General features: G+C 38.5%; 1 protein-coding gene across 1 annotated transcript in view; it reads right to left on the reverse strand.

Annotated features, from left to right (window-relative positions):
• LOC136874351 (fanconi-associated nuclease 1) overlaps positions 1–15,696 on the reverse strand; it is a 134,277-nt gene that overhangs the window by 95,618 nt on the left and 22,963 nt on the right. Inside the window, exon 3 of the mRNA XM_068227764.1 lies at positions 2,925–3,137. Coding sequence (XP_068083865.1) covers positions 2,925–3,137 — 213 coding nt within the window. The remainder of the gene's footprint in view (positions 1–2,924; positions 3,138–15,696) is intronic.

Here is a 15,696-nt window from a genome sequence, read left to right on the forward strand (position 1 = left end):
ATCATTCTCTCGTTGTGCTTCGTCCGCAACAGTCTGAGTTGTGTCTTGCTTGCTAGTGAAAAGAGATTTTTGTCTTCATATGTGTTCTATATGTGAGTGACGTACTGTGTTAATACTTTTATTGAACTTACATCTATCAACATGCCACGACGTGGCTGCAAGAACAATCCAGATACATTCTTCTATGTATGTGGAAGTTTCGTGCCGATGAGACAACGGCGCAATATAACCAAGTTCATGAGAAAGCCCTACTACGCCTACTTTGGCTTGGAACTTGGAGAGCAAGACAAGCCGTGGGCACCAAGTAAGGCTTGTAAAACCTGTATAGAGCAGTTACAGAAATGGTTGAATGGTAAGCGAACTGCGTTGCCATTCGGTATTCCAATGATGTGGTGAGAACCGCCAGACCACAGTACTCATTGCTACTTCTGTTCTGTGGATGTGAAGGGATTTAACAGTAGCAACAAAGGTAACAATGTGTAGCCAAGCAATATTCGATCTGCAATTTTACCTGTTCCTCATGGCCCTGATACACCAGTACCACAGCATCCAGAACATTTACAGGATTGTCCCTCTTCTGAATCTGATGCAGAAATGGCGAGCACTAACTCTGACTGTGATTTCTCCTCTGAATGTGTTAAAAAAGAACCGAGACTGTTCGAACAAAGTGTATTAAATGACTTTGTTCGAGATCTTGGCCTTACAAAGGAATCTGCCAAGTTACTCGGGTTTAGACTTCATGAAAGGAACATATTGGCACCAGGAGAACATACTATTGGTACAGACATCGTGAACAAGAATTTAAACTCTTCTTTTCTGAATAGGGAGCCTTGGTTTACTGCAACAACATTCCGAAGGTTATCTTAAAACTAGGAGCACCATAGTATAACTCTAATGACTGGAGACTTTTCATCGACGCCTCCAAGCATAGTTTGAAGTGCGTCCTTCTTCACGACGAAAACAAACTAGCATCCATTCCCATTGCTCATTCAGTTATTATGCGAGAAACATATGGAAATCTCAAAATGCTGTTGTGTAAACTGAAGTACCAGAAACACAAGTGGCAAGTGTGTGGTGATTTCAAAGTGATAGGTATTCTGCTAGGTTTACAAGGAAGTTACACAAAGCACCCCTGCTTACTGTGTAAGTGGGACAGTCGAGCAAGGTTACATCACTGGACTAAAAAAGACTGGCCACATAGACAATGGATTGTAGGGTCGAAAACATAAAACAAGAAACTCTTGTTCAAAAGAGCAAAATTCTGTCACCTTCGCTTCATATCAAACCAGGGCTTATGAAGCAATTGGTTAAGACCCAATGAAGGTGAATGCTTTCAGTACCTGTGTCATCGATTCCCAGGCATCAGTACAATAGAGTCCCGCTCATCTGACCTTCGCATATCCGACATTCCGTGTTATCCGACACTGGTAGACTTAATTTGAACTCTTGGTGGAGACTAAATTCAGGGACACCCGGTGTGGAGGGTGCGACCGTGCGACAAGCACTGGCCTGACCGCTGGTGGTAGGACCGGTTTTTCTCTCAAGGACAGGTGCAGCAAGTCTACAGTCATTGTTCATTGTAGTATTGGTTGGGTGCGGATGTTATAGTTTTCATATCCTCTGTGAGCAGTTTCGATTCCTGCCTGAAAGCTCAATGACTATACAGTGCCTGAGGGAAGTGCCAAAAACCTGTTCGGCGAAACAATTGAAAAAGTAAAAAAATAAACATCTAACCCGGGATGTAATATAGATGTTTTGCAAGTACGAACATTTGATGAAATTCGTTCCGTCTTCAAGTAGAGCTGTCGAGATGCGCTCTGTCTCTTTTCAATTGTTGTGTACACTCTCTGCTTTACGATTTTGATTCTCTAAACAATACCACCCGAACGCGATGCTAGGACGGTCCCTTATGCAAGTTAACTGCCAATCGCTTTTCCGATACAGTACTTCCTCAAATTACCGCAATGACGGGACGTTAACATCAAGATAAGTAAGTATGCCGTAGCCGTCCTTTTGTGAGATCTAGTTTCTTGAGAAACGAGTGATCGAGGCTTTAGCGTTGATGGGACTGAAATTTCTGGATGGTTGATAAGGGAAATCGTTTCTTTGAGGAACAGATAATGCAGGATTTTTACAACGTGATTTAATTAGGATGCTCGCGGGAACACGTAATTTGAATGAATAATATGAGAAAAAATAGCTTCCGGGAACGTATAATCGAGGTTCTACTGTATCATAATGCAGCTGCCAGAAGTCTAATCAAATAATGAATTATGGTTTGAATTACCAAATGCAAATCATAAGAAACCACTTTTCCCTTTGTGAAAACCAGATGATCATAAATATGTCTCTCGGTGATAGCCATCCATCAACGGCTGCTAATTTCAGATGATCACCAATCATAAGACATAGCCTGCACGGTTGTTAGCTAACATTCTCTGACCAGCGATCCATATCTTACATCACAGTCTGCACGATTGCTACTAGGGTTACAATACTGTCACACATATTGTGATGCTAACTTCTATAATACAAATTTTCAGATGACTTCCAGCCATAAGACATATATATGTCAAAATGGGTAGGACTAGATAACTCGTCTTCCACAAAGGTATGCACATATAATGGGCGGGACAAGTTTCTTCGCGGGACGTGTTCTTTCATCATTCATGGAAGAGTAATGTGTATTACGAGGTAACTCATCACCCACATCATGATAATTGGCATGATGAATTCACTTGTTTTCAGACAAAATATATTCCTCGCTACAAATGTTTCTTTCTTAATGGAAATTACCTGGTTAATGGAATGGAATTTACTCATTATATGTTTAAATTTGGAAACATCAATGAAATACAACAGTATTGAGTCTAGACAAAGTTAAGTGACAAGAAATACCCTAACATACAAATTCTAAAACTCACCTAATCAGATAATCTCGATTAACAAAAACTGGTTGCATTTTAATGATCCCATACTGGGGATACACCAACTCTCCCCTTTCAACTTGTAGCATGCGATACAAGGGTGGAGCTCCATCCTCTTCAGCCGACATGAAGTACATAAGTATCAATCTCCTAAATAGATTGCGAGGTTCTGATTGCAACCTTATACATCGTCCCAGGATTCCTCTAACCCTGAAATATATAAATACACAAAATTAAGGAAGATTCAAATAAATTTAAAACAGTTTTGGAGATTTATCTGAATAATAATAACAACAAGAACAACAACAATAATAATAATAATAATAACAATTTAAGAAAATTAAAAGATGGACAATTTACCACAAACATTCCATCATCGATTTAAAATACACAATATTCGGTGATATCACTAAAATGATAAAATCCTGCCTAAGCCATGTGACCTTACCGCAATGGGAAGGCTTGAGCGTCCCAATGAAGCAGACAATGAGCCATACATGGAAACATATCAGACGGCTATCTGACGAGAGACCAGATGGTTCATCTCAAGTGGGGTAGCAGCCTTTTGGAAATTGTAAGGGCAGCAGTCAGGATGATTGATGTGTGTGTATGAATTAATGAATGAACAAATGATGTACTGACATCGCCTTCCTCCTACGTAAAATATTCCGGAGGTCAAACAGACCCCTATTCGGATCTCTGAGAGCGGACCTCATAAGAGAGGAAGAAGATGAACACTGATGTTCTGTGAGTCGGAGCATTGAACATTAGGAATTTGAATTGTTGTGGTAGGTTAGAGAATCGGAAAAGGGAAATAAATATAAACTAAAGCTAGATATATTTGGTAAAAGAAGTGCAAAGTGGCAAGAAGAACAGGATTTTTGGTCAGGTACCTAGAGATTTATCAACACAAAATCAAACAGGGGAAATGAGAGAGTTGGTTTACTAATGAAAATAAAATAGGGCAGTGGACAAGTTACTATGACTAACATAGTGAGCAGATTATTGTTGTGAAGATAGACTCCAAACCAATCCCCCGTCCCCCTGATCCCAAAAGTACAGCAGATGATGATGAAATCAAAAGATCATATGAAGAGATAAAAGATTTAATACAATATGTAAAAGGAGGCAAAAATCTAATTGTGATGGGAGACTACATTGCACTGGTAAGCCAAAGAGCAGAGGTAATATACGTGGGCAGGTCAATAAGTACCTGCAATTTTGCTCTAATTGTCTTTAGGATGGCTCTATGGCACTGTGTGCTCATCAATCGCTAGATGGCACCGTTGTTTACGTCTGTGGTAGATTTCAGCATTATCAGATCAGTACAGCTTGCGCTGTTGCGACGTAAAGATGGCCGTGCAACTCTCCGTTGGCACCAAGGAAGAACAGCGTTACGTAACTCGTTTTTTGTGGTTCTTAGGATGAAAGGAGCAGAAATTCACAGAATCAGCACAATACGGGGACAAAGTTTTGCCACAGCGAAGTGTTTACCAAGGGATTAAACAGTACAAAAGGGGTCGCACGAGCATGAAGGATGAGGAAAGATCCTGGCCTCCATCTGCAGCCGTAACTGATGCCAATATTGAACAAGCGCGTGATACGATCCTGAATAACAGAGGAGCGACTGCTGACGACGTGGCAAACCATATGCACATTAGCCATGGTTCTGCATATGAAATCATGCACAACAGGCTTAACTTTCACCAAGTCTGTTCGAGATGGGATCCAAAACAACTCAACGAAGAGCAGAAGCACAATCGTGTGAGAATCTGTTAGAACCTACTGGATCATCATGCTAACAAAGGTGAAATGTTTCTGAAACGGATAATCACTGGAGATGCAACATGGGTTCACCACTTCGAACCAGAGAACAAATATCAGAGCATGGAATGGAAGCATCCGCTATGGCAAAACAGTGACCCCGTATTGTGCTGAAAGACTTCTATGAATTTCCACTCCTGGTACACCCTCAGACCACAAAAAACGGATTACAGAATGCTGCTCTTCCTTGGTACAAACAGAGTGGCACGGCCATCTTTACATCGCAACATTCCAAGCCGTACTGATCTAGTAATGTTGCACCGAGCTCGATAGCTGCAGTCGCTTAAGTGTGGCCAGTATCCAGTATTCGGGAGATAGCAGGTTCGAACCCCACTGTCGGCAGCCCTGAAGATGGTTTTTCGTGGTTTCCCATTTTCACACCAGGCAAATGCTGTTGCTGTACCTTAATTAAGGCCACGGCCACTTCCTTCCCACTCCTAGCCCTTTCCTATCCCATCGTCGTCAGAAGACCTATCTGTGTCGATGCGACGTAAAAAAACTTGTAAAGAAAGAAGTAATGCTGAAACCTACCACAGAAGTAGACAACAGTGCCATCTAGCGGCTGGTGAGCACACAACGCCATAGAGCCAACCTAAAGACAATTAGAGCAAAATTTCAGATACTTACTGACTTGCCTTCGTAATAGGGAGAATTTGGACCGGGACACAGGAATGAAAGAGGAAGTTGACAGGTTGACTTCTGCACTGATCATAATTTAGTCCTTGCTAATACTTGGTTCAAACACCACAAACAATGGCTGTATATGTGGACAAGACCTGGACACACTGGAAGGTATCAAACAGACTTCATTGTGATTAGGCAGAGATTCAGAAAGCTGGTGGTGGAGTGAAAGATCTTCCCAGGAACAGATGCAAACTCCGGCCACAACTTGTTGTTTATGAAATGCTCTGTGACAATGAAGAAATAGATGAAAGGAAGGAATGCAAGAAATAGAATCTAAGTAAGTTGAAGGAAAAAAGAGAGATTGTTTCAAGGAACATGTTGCACAAGGACTAAATGAAAAGACTGAAGTAAACACAATAGATGAAAAGTGGACAGTCGAGAAGAATGCGATCAATAGGGCCGCTGAAAAAAAAGCACAGAAGAAAGGTAAGATCAAGTAAGAATCAAAGGATAACTCAAGGGATACTAGACTTGAGTACCGAATGACACAGATACAAAAATGCAAGAAGGAGGGCAAAAAAGAATAAAGGAGATTAAAGAATGAAGTAGATAGAAAGTGCAGGACAACCAAGGAAGAATGGCTGAAAGAGAAGTGCAAGAATGTAGACGGTTGTATGGTTTGTAGGAAAGGTAGATGCTGCACACAGGAAAATCAAGGAAAGCTTGGGAGAAAGGAAAATGTGTGCAAATATTAAGAGCTCAGATGGAAAATCACTTCTTGGGGAAGAAGACAGGCAGAGAGATGATGGGAACATATTGAACAGCTGTATCAAAGAGAAAACTGATGATTCAGTTCTGGAACAGGAAGAGTCTGTTGATGCTGACAAAATGGGAGACCAAATTCAGAATTTGATAAGAGCTTTGAGAGACCTAAACAGGAACAAGATACCAGGAATTGATGACATAGTGGAAGGTCTGGTAGCCACGGACGGACGGTAGCCCCAGACATTGGTTAGTTTCATCCTTCCTCACAAGGTAACACATCATGATGCTTATCACTGCCTACTAGGTACCGTCTACATACATTTGGGATTCCTTAAATGTTTGTAAGTTGGCAACCATACATGCTGCGAACACATGTTGTTTTGGTGCTCAGTACTTGCAGACATAACTTAGATTTGATGCTCCGTGCCCAATTTTCCAGGTAATGTACCCACTTCATACTTATATCAATTATTTGAAATACAATTTAAAACACAGATAACAAATTTTATTATATATTGTACCAGGAATGCCTATGGCCTGGACACAGTTTTTAATTAGAAGAATATTTGCAACGAGACGGCTCAAACACACGAGTAGAATGCACGAGGTAACAGGACGGCACGGAGCCGCAAGTAAGAAGTGAGTGAGCTACATCACAGGCTGCAAGCACGAGGATGATGCAATCATCACGTGAACTTCACCTGATCATCTAGAAAGTACCAGAAGGTTTTTTAATAACTTCCAAACCCTTTAAGGTATTGAGAAATGAAGTTACATCACCGTGTAGCTCATTATTTAAATGTCAACCTGCTAAAATTTAATGTAAATCGGTTCATAGCTTTGCAAGATATTCAGCTACAAAGAAATAATTTTTGCACGAGGATAAGCAGCTGACCTCGACATTCAGTATGAAAGGACAGGGTCTGGCAAGGTATAAGCAGTTACAACTTGCAACTCACAGATGAAAGATTGTCATGCTGGTCTCCGCGTACGGGTCTCGAACCTAGTAACTTCGTCGCGCGTTATCTTTGACATAATCGTCATCGTACCTGTAAAAGTCATACAGTATTTTGGAACTTTTTGAGATTCACAAACTTAATATTTTCGTGCCAGAAAGTGAACAACTTTACTTAGCTTATTCTTGTATTGAAATTCAAACGTGACTTATTTTAAACTGTGATAAAGAATAACCGAGTGAATATTAAGGTTATTTTATGGCAATTTAGTGCTACGAATAGTTAGGGATATTTAAACTACATCAGACTTGTGTTGTGAGTGAACTAAATTTACACTTGGTAACGCGGTAATTATTTGAACTTGTACTTTATTAGAAACCAAACATTCATATTACATTGAGCTTTAAAGACAGCGAAGTGAATTACGTGTGTCAACAGTATGAACTGTTGCCATTGATGCTTTCACAGCCCGTACTTATAGACATGATACTCTATAAGCTCCTGGGCTTATGCCGTGTCAAGAAAATAAGGTGAAATTCTTCACGTTTCGCAGAGAACTGTGCTCTGCGGCATCAGAAGAAATCTGTGTTTTGAACTGTGCTTCTAAATAATCTTCTAAATAATCAAGCCATAATCATTTTGAACTGTGCTTCTAAGCTATAATTATCTTGAACTGTGTTTCTAATTTTGAAACTGTGCACGATAAACTGTTGTTCGAACTGTGCTTCTAATTACTTTCTACTAGTGATTTAACATTTTTCACTTAGTCAAATCATGCTAATCCGACACTCGTAACTTATACAGTCAGTTGAACTTCCTCGTGTTCGCGAAACTCACTAATGACACCAGAAATCCTGACAGTGTCCACTTCACCATATCAACCTGATGTTCGAGACGACGTGGGAATTAACGTGGTACAGTCTGGGATTTAACGTGGTACATCGTGGGAGATGGTACGTGGTACTATGGTGGACATCACGGCTTCAGCTGCAGAGGAATTCCAAATCCTGTTCGCTGAACTGCATTTTCCAGTTGCAGTTTCAAGACTATTCAGGTGATATGAGTGCATTTACCAACAAACTTTGTTCTCAAAGATTGAACTTTAAAGACAGCAATTACTTCATTTTCAATGAACTATCATTATCAATTAGAAGTCATATAATTTGCGTAATTTTTCAAAGTGTTAAACAGTACTCGTAAATTATAGAGTAATACTAGACTGTGCTAGAAGAGTAACTTTACGTTTTTTTCTCATTCTTAAGTGTCAACTTTAGAAAGACTGTAGGAATTTCAAGTGTTCACTTTAGAAAGGCTGTAGGAATTTCAAGTGATAACATTCTAGAAAGACTAGGAATTCTAAATGATAACATTCTAGAAAAACTTTAGGAATTCTAAGTGATAATATTCTAGAAAGACTTTAGGAGTATTACTTTTCCATGTGAAGTGATATTTATTTTGCGAACTCTATGAACTTAATGAAAAACATCAAATATTCACTAAAATTCATAATATTGCTAGAATCGGGCAACATTAAATCCAACAGAAGAAATTTAAATTTAATTTCTATTTTCCAATGTGAAATAATGAAGGAGTTATGGGTATTTATGCTATCAACAAGTTGAATAAACTTCATATTTTAAAAATAACATTATTATTTCGCACTGCGAATACCTTTCTCTCTACCGGCTCCTAAGAACTGAACACTCCCTTAAGTAAATCTCATGCCCCTCTTTCTTATGATTTTTCCTGGTACAGAGAAAGATGTATAATAATAGATGGCACCCAGACATGGATGGCCTTGATTGGAGCCACGCCAAGAAGTATAATAGAAGACAATCAACATTTTAGGTCTTGAATGGAGTAGAGTAAAGAATTTAGGAAAAAATCTGAACATACAAGCCTGCTTAAATTTTACGAATCCAATCATTAATGGATTAATACAAGGCAACTTTTGAGCTCACAAGACATACGTTTAACTGCGTTGACAGATCAACAAATAAATTCTTCTACTCGCATTATAAGACTCAGAATTTTCTATAATACTTTAATGAACGGATAACCTTGTAGCTGTCATCGAAGAACTTAGACTAGCATTAACAACCAGAACGTGAAGATAGATAGAACTAACTCGCAGATAATTGAATCTAATACCCAGTTAAATGCTCAGATTGCAGCAACTAATGCTAAAATAGAAGAGTTGACCACTAATGTTAACCACACTCTTGAAATTAGATTTGCTGAAACACAATCGGCTTTAGAAAAGTAATTTGCAGAAGCTGATAAAACTATCAATAACAGGCTTGCTGTATCAAATGCTATACTGGAGCAACGATTCAGAGAAGCAGGCATACAAATGGAAAAAAGATTTGCTGATTTAAGTACGAAAGTAGAGGCCAAACTTAATGAGATGAATGACCAATTCATTGAAAATTCATATTCCCTTAAGGAAGAAATAAAAGCTCAAGTGATAGAGTCCATACATAAAGATCTTAAAGCTGTTCTTCCTTCTGTACAGTCATTCCCTGCCGATTTAAAAGAATTTAGATCCGAGTTCCAAGAATCGCACAGTAACCTCTCACAAGCACAAATTAAAATGGCGCAATTTCAGGAAAACCTCTGAGATTCATTTAAGGCTGATATTGGCAAACTTAAGAATGAGATAGGACTTATTAAAAGGGACAGTTATGCAGTTTAAGATGAAAAGTATTTCTGAAGAAATGACTCAACTTAAACAGAGAGATACTTAAAAAAACACAGTAAATCTTAATACTTCAAGGGATATTCATAGCACGACTATTCTTATTAAGGTACAAGATGACAAACCTGTTAAATTCTTGGAACGAGACGAGTATACTGCTCGGGAATTTCTACTAAATGTTGAGGACTATTTTCAAGAAAATAGAATGGAGGCGGACAGATGACTTCGTGTTGTAGAAAAGTTGTTGGAAGGTAGAGAGAGCTTTATCAAGGGTTACTACATGAATAGCAATTAAGACATATGAAGAATTTAAGCAAGCACATTTAAAACATTTCTGGGATTCTGAAACCCAACACTTAGTAAAAATGCAGCTTTACTCCAGAAAGTACAACACCTCTGTCAACACCTCACATTATTCCGATTATTTTTTTAATGCGGCTTAAAAAGATGCAGTTTCGAGGTCCTCCACTGCCTGATCTAGAACTGATCCCGATTATGACATTGCAATTTCCTTCACACGTGTAGAAAATACTAGTCGCTGCAAAAATCAAAACTTTAGAACACCTAGACGCTATGTTGAGAAGGTTAGACACTGCAAATACACAGCCTACTTCTAAGAATAGGAGAGTTAAAGATGTGATTACTAATTCCACAGAATTAAAGATTCAAGAGACGGATGACTCTAGACTGAGAGAAGAACGAAGAACTAGTCAATCTACTCCTACTAGATCTCAAGGATTTTGAAGACAGCAAAAGCAAGACAGAAATCCCTATAGAACAAGAACCTCTTGGAGAAGACAGGAGAAAACTCCAGAAGAACAATGAGATTCCAGGAGAGAAGAGCTAGAACGAAGATGAAAAGATACTAGGGAGTATGGGAAGGAGAATACTAGAACTTACAATGAACCAGGAGCTACTTCTCTGAAATATCAACATTATGAGTCGCAAAACAAAAAGGAGAATGATACCAACTTAACTGGGGCCAAAAAAAACTTCAAATCTGCAGTAAAGAGATTACCTGAAAATCAGAGAGAGGATGATCTACTAACTACATGGTCAGCTGTCATTAATTATTGGCATATGGATGACACAGAACTTTTGTTTGAGGATGTACAACAATCTAGGCCTATAGTTTTATATTCATTACCTGTAATCACAGAACGCATTAGTAACTTAAACGTTAATACACTTATTGATTCAGGAGCTCAAGCGTCTCTTATTTCTGATAAATTAATTTAGTCACTGAAGAATCAAATTGACATTTTACTTTTGCCAGTGGCGCAAATTAAAGTTAAAAGGATTGTTCCTGACAAGAATATAAAATGCAAGATGCAGGCTTTCTTGAAATTTCACATCAATTGAAGATCATTTGAACACATTTTCTCAGTGATATCCCATCTCAATTTTAACCTTGTTTTGGGATCGGGCTTTATGATAAAACACAAAGGAACCATTGATTATGATGCTAATCTCATACATTTGAACAGTGCTGATTCTCTAGAGCTACAGATGGTGGATAGAGGGGACTTGGAAACTCGAAAAATAGTAACCCTTATCGAAGAAGTCGGTGGTGATAATGATATACCCGCTGAATGCGAGGGAGCGCCAGCCGAAGCAGTAGATTTTAGAGAGGGTAATCCTGAAGAGGACGAGATAAAGTCCGTTGTTGGAGAGGATTCCATAGTCGCCCAGAATATTCTTTCCCAGTATATTTGATGACAAACCTAGTGAAATTAAGGGTCATGAATATCATCTGAATGTAACAGATCGTCCCCCTTACAAAAAGATGCCATACCCGATTCCCGAAAAATTCAGAGACAAAGCCAGGATTCTCATTAAGAAAATGAAAGAAGATCGCATCATTTCACCCTGCGTTACACCATACATCAATCACCTAGCAATAGTTTGTAAACCTAATGGCAGTATTAGGATACGTTTAGATGTCCGTGCTCTCAACGAGAAGTTAGTCCTAGAATACGATCGTCGTCCACTCGTAAAGGATATCTTTAGAAGATTTCATAGAAAAAGATTTTACAGCTGTCACAATAGAACTTCATCTTACTACCACATTAATCTGGATCCAGAAAGTAAACTTTTTACTGAGAACATGACCTATATTTTTTACTGTCTCCAATCTCAAAAAGTACGTTAAACAAGAGGAATGACCTAGTATTAAAGAAAATCCTTCGAATTTTCTTTATCCGAAGAGGGAGGAATATGTACCAGGAATGCTTATGGCCTCGAACATAGTTATTAATATTAGAAGAATATTTGCAACGGGACGGCATGGAGCCGCAAGCAAGAAGCGAGTGAGCTACGTCACCGGCTGCAAGCATGAGGATGATGCAATCATCATGTGAACTTTGCCCGATCATCTAGAAAGTACCAGAAGGTTTTTTAATAACTTCCAAACCCTCTGAGGTATTGAGAAATGAAGCACATCATTGTGTAGCCCATTACTTAAATGTCAACGTGCTAAAATATCATGTAAATCGGTTCATAGCTTTGCAAGACATTCAGCTACAAAGAAATTGCATTTTTCCACGATGATGAGCAGCTGAACTTGACATTCTGTATAAAAGGACAGGGTCTGGCAAGGTATAAGCAGTTACAACTCGCAACTCACAGATGACAGATCGTCATGCTGGTCTCCGCGTACGGGTCTCGAACCTAGTAACTTTGTCGCATGTTACTCGTCGTCGTACTTGTAAAAGTCATACAGTATTTTGGAACTTACAAAATTTCCAGTGCTTCGAGACGAACTTTAACATTTCACCGTATAAGTTCAGAACTTCTAATACTTTTGAGATTCACTAACTTAATATTTTCGTGCCAGAAAGTGAACAACTATACTTAGCTTATTCTTGTATTGAAATTCAAACGTGACTTATTTTAAACTGTGATAAAGAATAACTGAGTGAATATTAAGGTTATTTTATGACAATTTAGTGGAATACTAACTCTATTTAATGGAAATAATCCATATTCATGTGCAACGAATAGTTAGGGACATTTAAACTACATCAGACTTGTGTTGTGAGTGGACTAAATTTACACATGGTAATAGGATAATTATTGGAACTTGTACTTTATTAGAAACCAAACATTCGTAATACATTGAGCTTTAAATAAAGTGATGTGAATTACGTGTGTCAACAGTATGAACTGTGTTAGATAAACTGTGTTTGATAAACTGTGTTTTGAACTGTTCTTCTAATCAATCAAGCCATAATTATTTTGAACTGTGCTTCTAAGCTATAATTTTCTTGTACTGTTCTTCTAATTAATCAGGCTATAATTATTTTGAACTGTGTTTCTAATTTTAAAATTGTGCACAATAAACTGTGGTTCGAACTGTGCTTCTAAATACTTTCTACTACCGTGCTTCTAAATACTTTCTACTAGTGATTTAACATTTTTCACTTACGTCAAATCATGCTAATCCGACACTCGTAACTTATACAGTCAGTTGAACTTTCTCGTGTTTGTGAAACTTATAATACTCGTAAATTATAGAATAATACTAAACTGTACTAAAAGAGTAACTTTACACCAGAAATCCTGACAGAGTGTCCACTTCATCATATCAACCTGATGTTCAAGAAGACGTGGAAATTATCGTGGTACAGTGTGGAATTTAATGGTACATCGTGGGAGATGGTACATGGTACTATGGTGGACATCATGGCATCAGCTGCAAAGGAATTCTTTCCAGTTGCAGTTTCAAGACTATTCAGGTGATATGAGTGCATTTACCAACAAACTTTTTTCTCGAAGATTGAACTTTAAAGACAGTGATTACTACATTTTCAATGAACTACCGTATTATTAGGCCTTTGCTGGCAGGACCTACTGTTTACAGTGCACTATGTCTTCTGGTATAGGCTAGAGCAATTTTGTTACTTTCATAGATCTGTCTCTGTCTTATCCTTGGCTTTGACAATATGAAAGTGACTGAGGTATGAGCGATGCTAGTAATGCCAATTCCTTATGCACCAGTCCCTGCTATGAATGGTGTGAAAATGTTGCTCATAGGGTCAGTTGATGCATTTCAGTGGGCTTGGCAGACCGATATGTAATAGCAACTCTGGCCCGGTGAGGAAAGCAACGGGAAACTACCTCACTCCTCATTTCCCGAGTACGTCTCTTCAGTGATGCCTAGGCCATCTATGACAGCTGATGGCAGAGCTGTTGAGGATCCCACCAGCGGAAGCGCTGACGGACTGAACATACATACCGTATCATTATCAATTAGAAGTCGTACAATTCACGTAATTTTTCAAAATGTTAAACAATACTCGTAAATTATAGAGTAATACTAAACTGTGCTAAAAGAGTAACTTAAGGGTTTTTTTTCTCATCTTCAAGTGTCGAACTTTAGAAAGACTGTAGGAATTTCAAGTGATAACATTCTAGAAAGACTTTAGGAATTCTAAATGATAACATTCTAGAAAGACTTTAGGAATTCTAAGTGATTTTTTTTTTTTTTTTGCTAGTTGCTTTACGTCGCACCAACATAGATAGGTCTTATGGCGACGATGGGACAAGAAAGGCTAGGACTGGGAAGGAAGCGGCCGTGGCCCAGGATTTGCCTGGTGTGAAAATGGGAAACCACGGAAAAATATCTTCAGGGCTGCCGACAGTGGGGTTTGAACCTACTATCTCCCGAATACTGGATACTGGCCGCACTTAAACGACTGCAGCTATCGAGCTCTGTTTCAGTGATATTCTAGACAGACTTTAGGACTATTACTTTTCCAAGTGAAGTGATATTTGTTTTGCGAACTCTATGAATTTAATGAAAAGAATGATTAGTTTTGAATTTCATTTATTGCAAACATTCACTACAATTCATAATATTGCTGGAATCGGGCAACATTAAATCCAACAGAAGAAATTTAAATTTAATTTATATTTTCTAATGCGAACTAATGAAGGAGTTATTTATGCTATCAACAAGTTGAATAAACATGATACTGTATAGGCTTTTGGGTTTATGCTGTTTCAAGAAAATAAGATTAAATTCTTCATGTTTCGCAGAAAACTGTGCTCTGCGTCCTCAGAAGAAATCTCGACTCTCCACGAGAAAGGCTTCTTAAACAATGACTCTTTGAATTTAGACGTTATAACAGGTGTGGAAATGGTACGTTCATTCACCACCAGATGACTCCCAGGACGTGGCACAACGCTAACCTTTAAAATTTCTGGTAATTTGTATGCGTATTTGACCACACAATAGTGGAATAAATTGTACTGAATACGTGGTATTAAAAATTACTCCTTGTGTAAACTATGCGATGAGCTTGTCTATGTCATATGTTACGTACACACGTTATGTGAACCGCTTAGACTGGTTCTGATGGTTCGGTCAGCTTCCGCTTCGAATGCTAGCGTTGTGCCACATCCTGGGAGCCATCTGGTGGCAAATGAACGTACCATTTCCACTTCTATTATAACGTCTAAATTCAAAGAGTCATTGTTTAAGAAGCCTTTCTCGTGGACAGTCAAGATTTCTTCTGATGACGCACAGCACAGTTCTCTGCAAAACAAAGAATTTAACCTTATTTTCCCGACACGGCGTAAGCCCAAAAGCCTATATAGTATCACGTCTATAACTACGGGCCGTGAAAGCATCAACGGCAACAAGTTCAATAAACTTAATATTTAAAAAATAACATCTATTATTTCGTACTGCGAATACCTTTCTCTGTACCGGCTCCTAAGAACTGAACACTCCCATAAATCTCATGCCCCTCTTTCCTATGACTTTTCCTTTTCCTTAGCCATTTCGTCAATGACGTATGCATCATATTTTAATTTTTCTTTACTGATGATGTTCATCAGATTAATCTTCAGCATGTCCTCATTGTATGCAATACCATGTGATTGAAGTCACTACCGC

This window comes from Anabrus simplex, chromosome 5, assembly GCF_040414725.1.
Source record: "Anabrus simplex isolate iqAnaSimp1 chromosome 5, ASM4041472v1, whole genome shotgun sequence".
Classification (NCBI taxonomy): domain Eukaryota; kingdom Metazoa; phylum Arthropoda; class Insecta; order Orthoptera; family Tettigoniidae; genus Anabrus; species Anabrus simplex.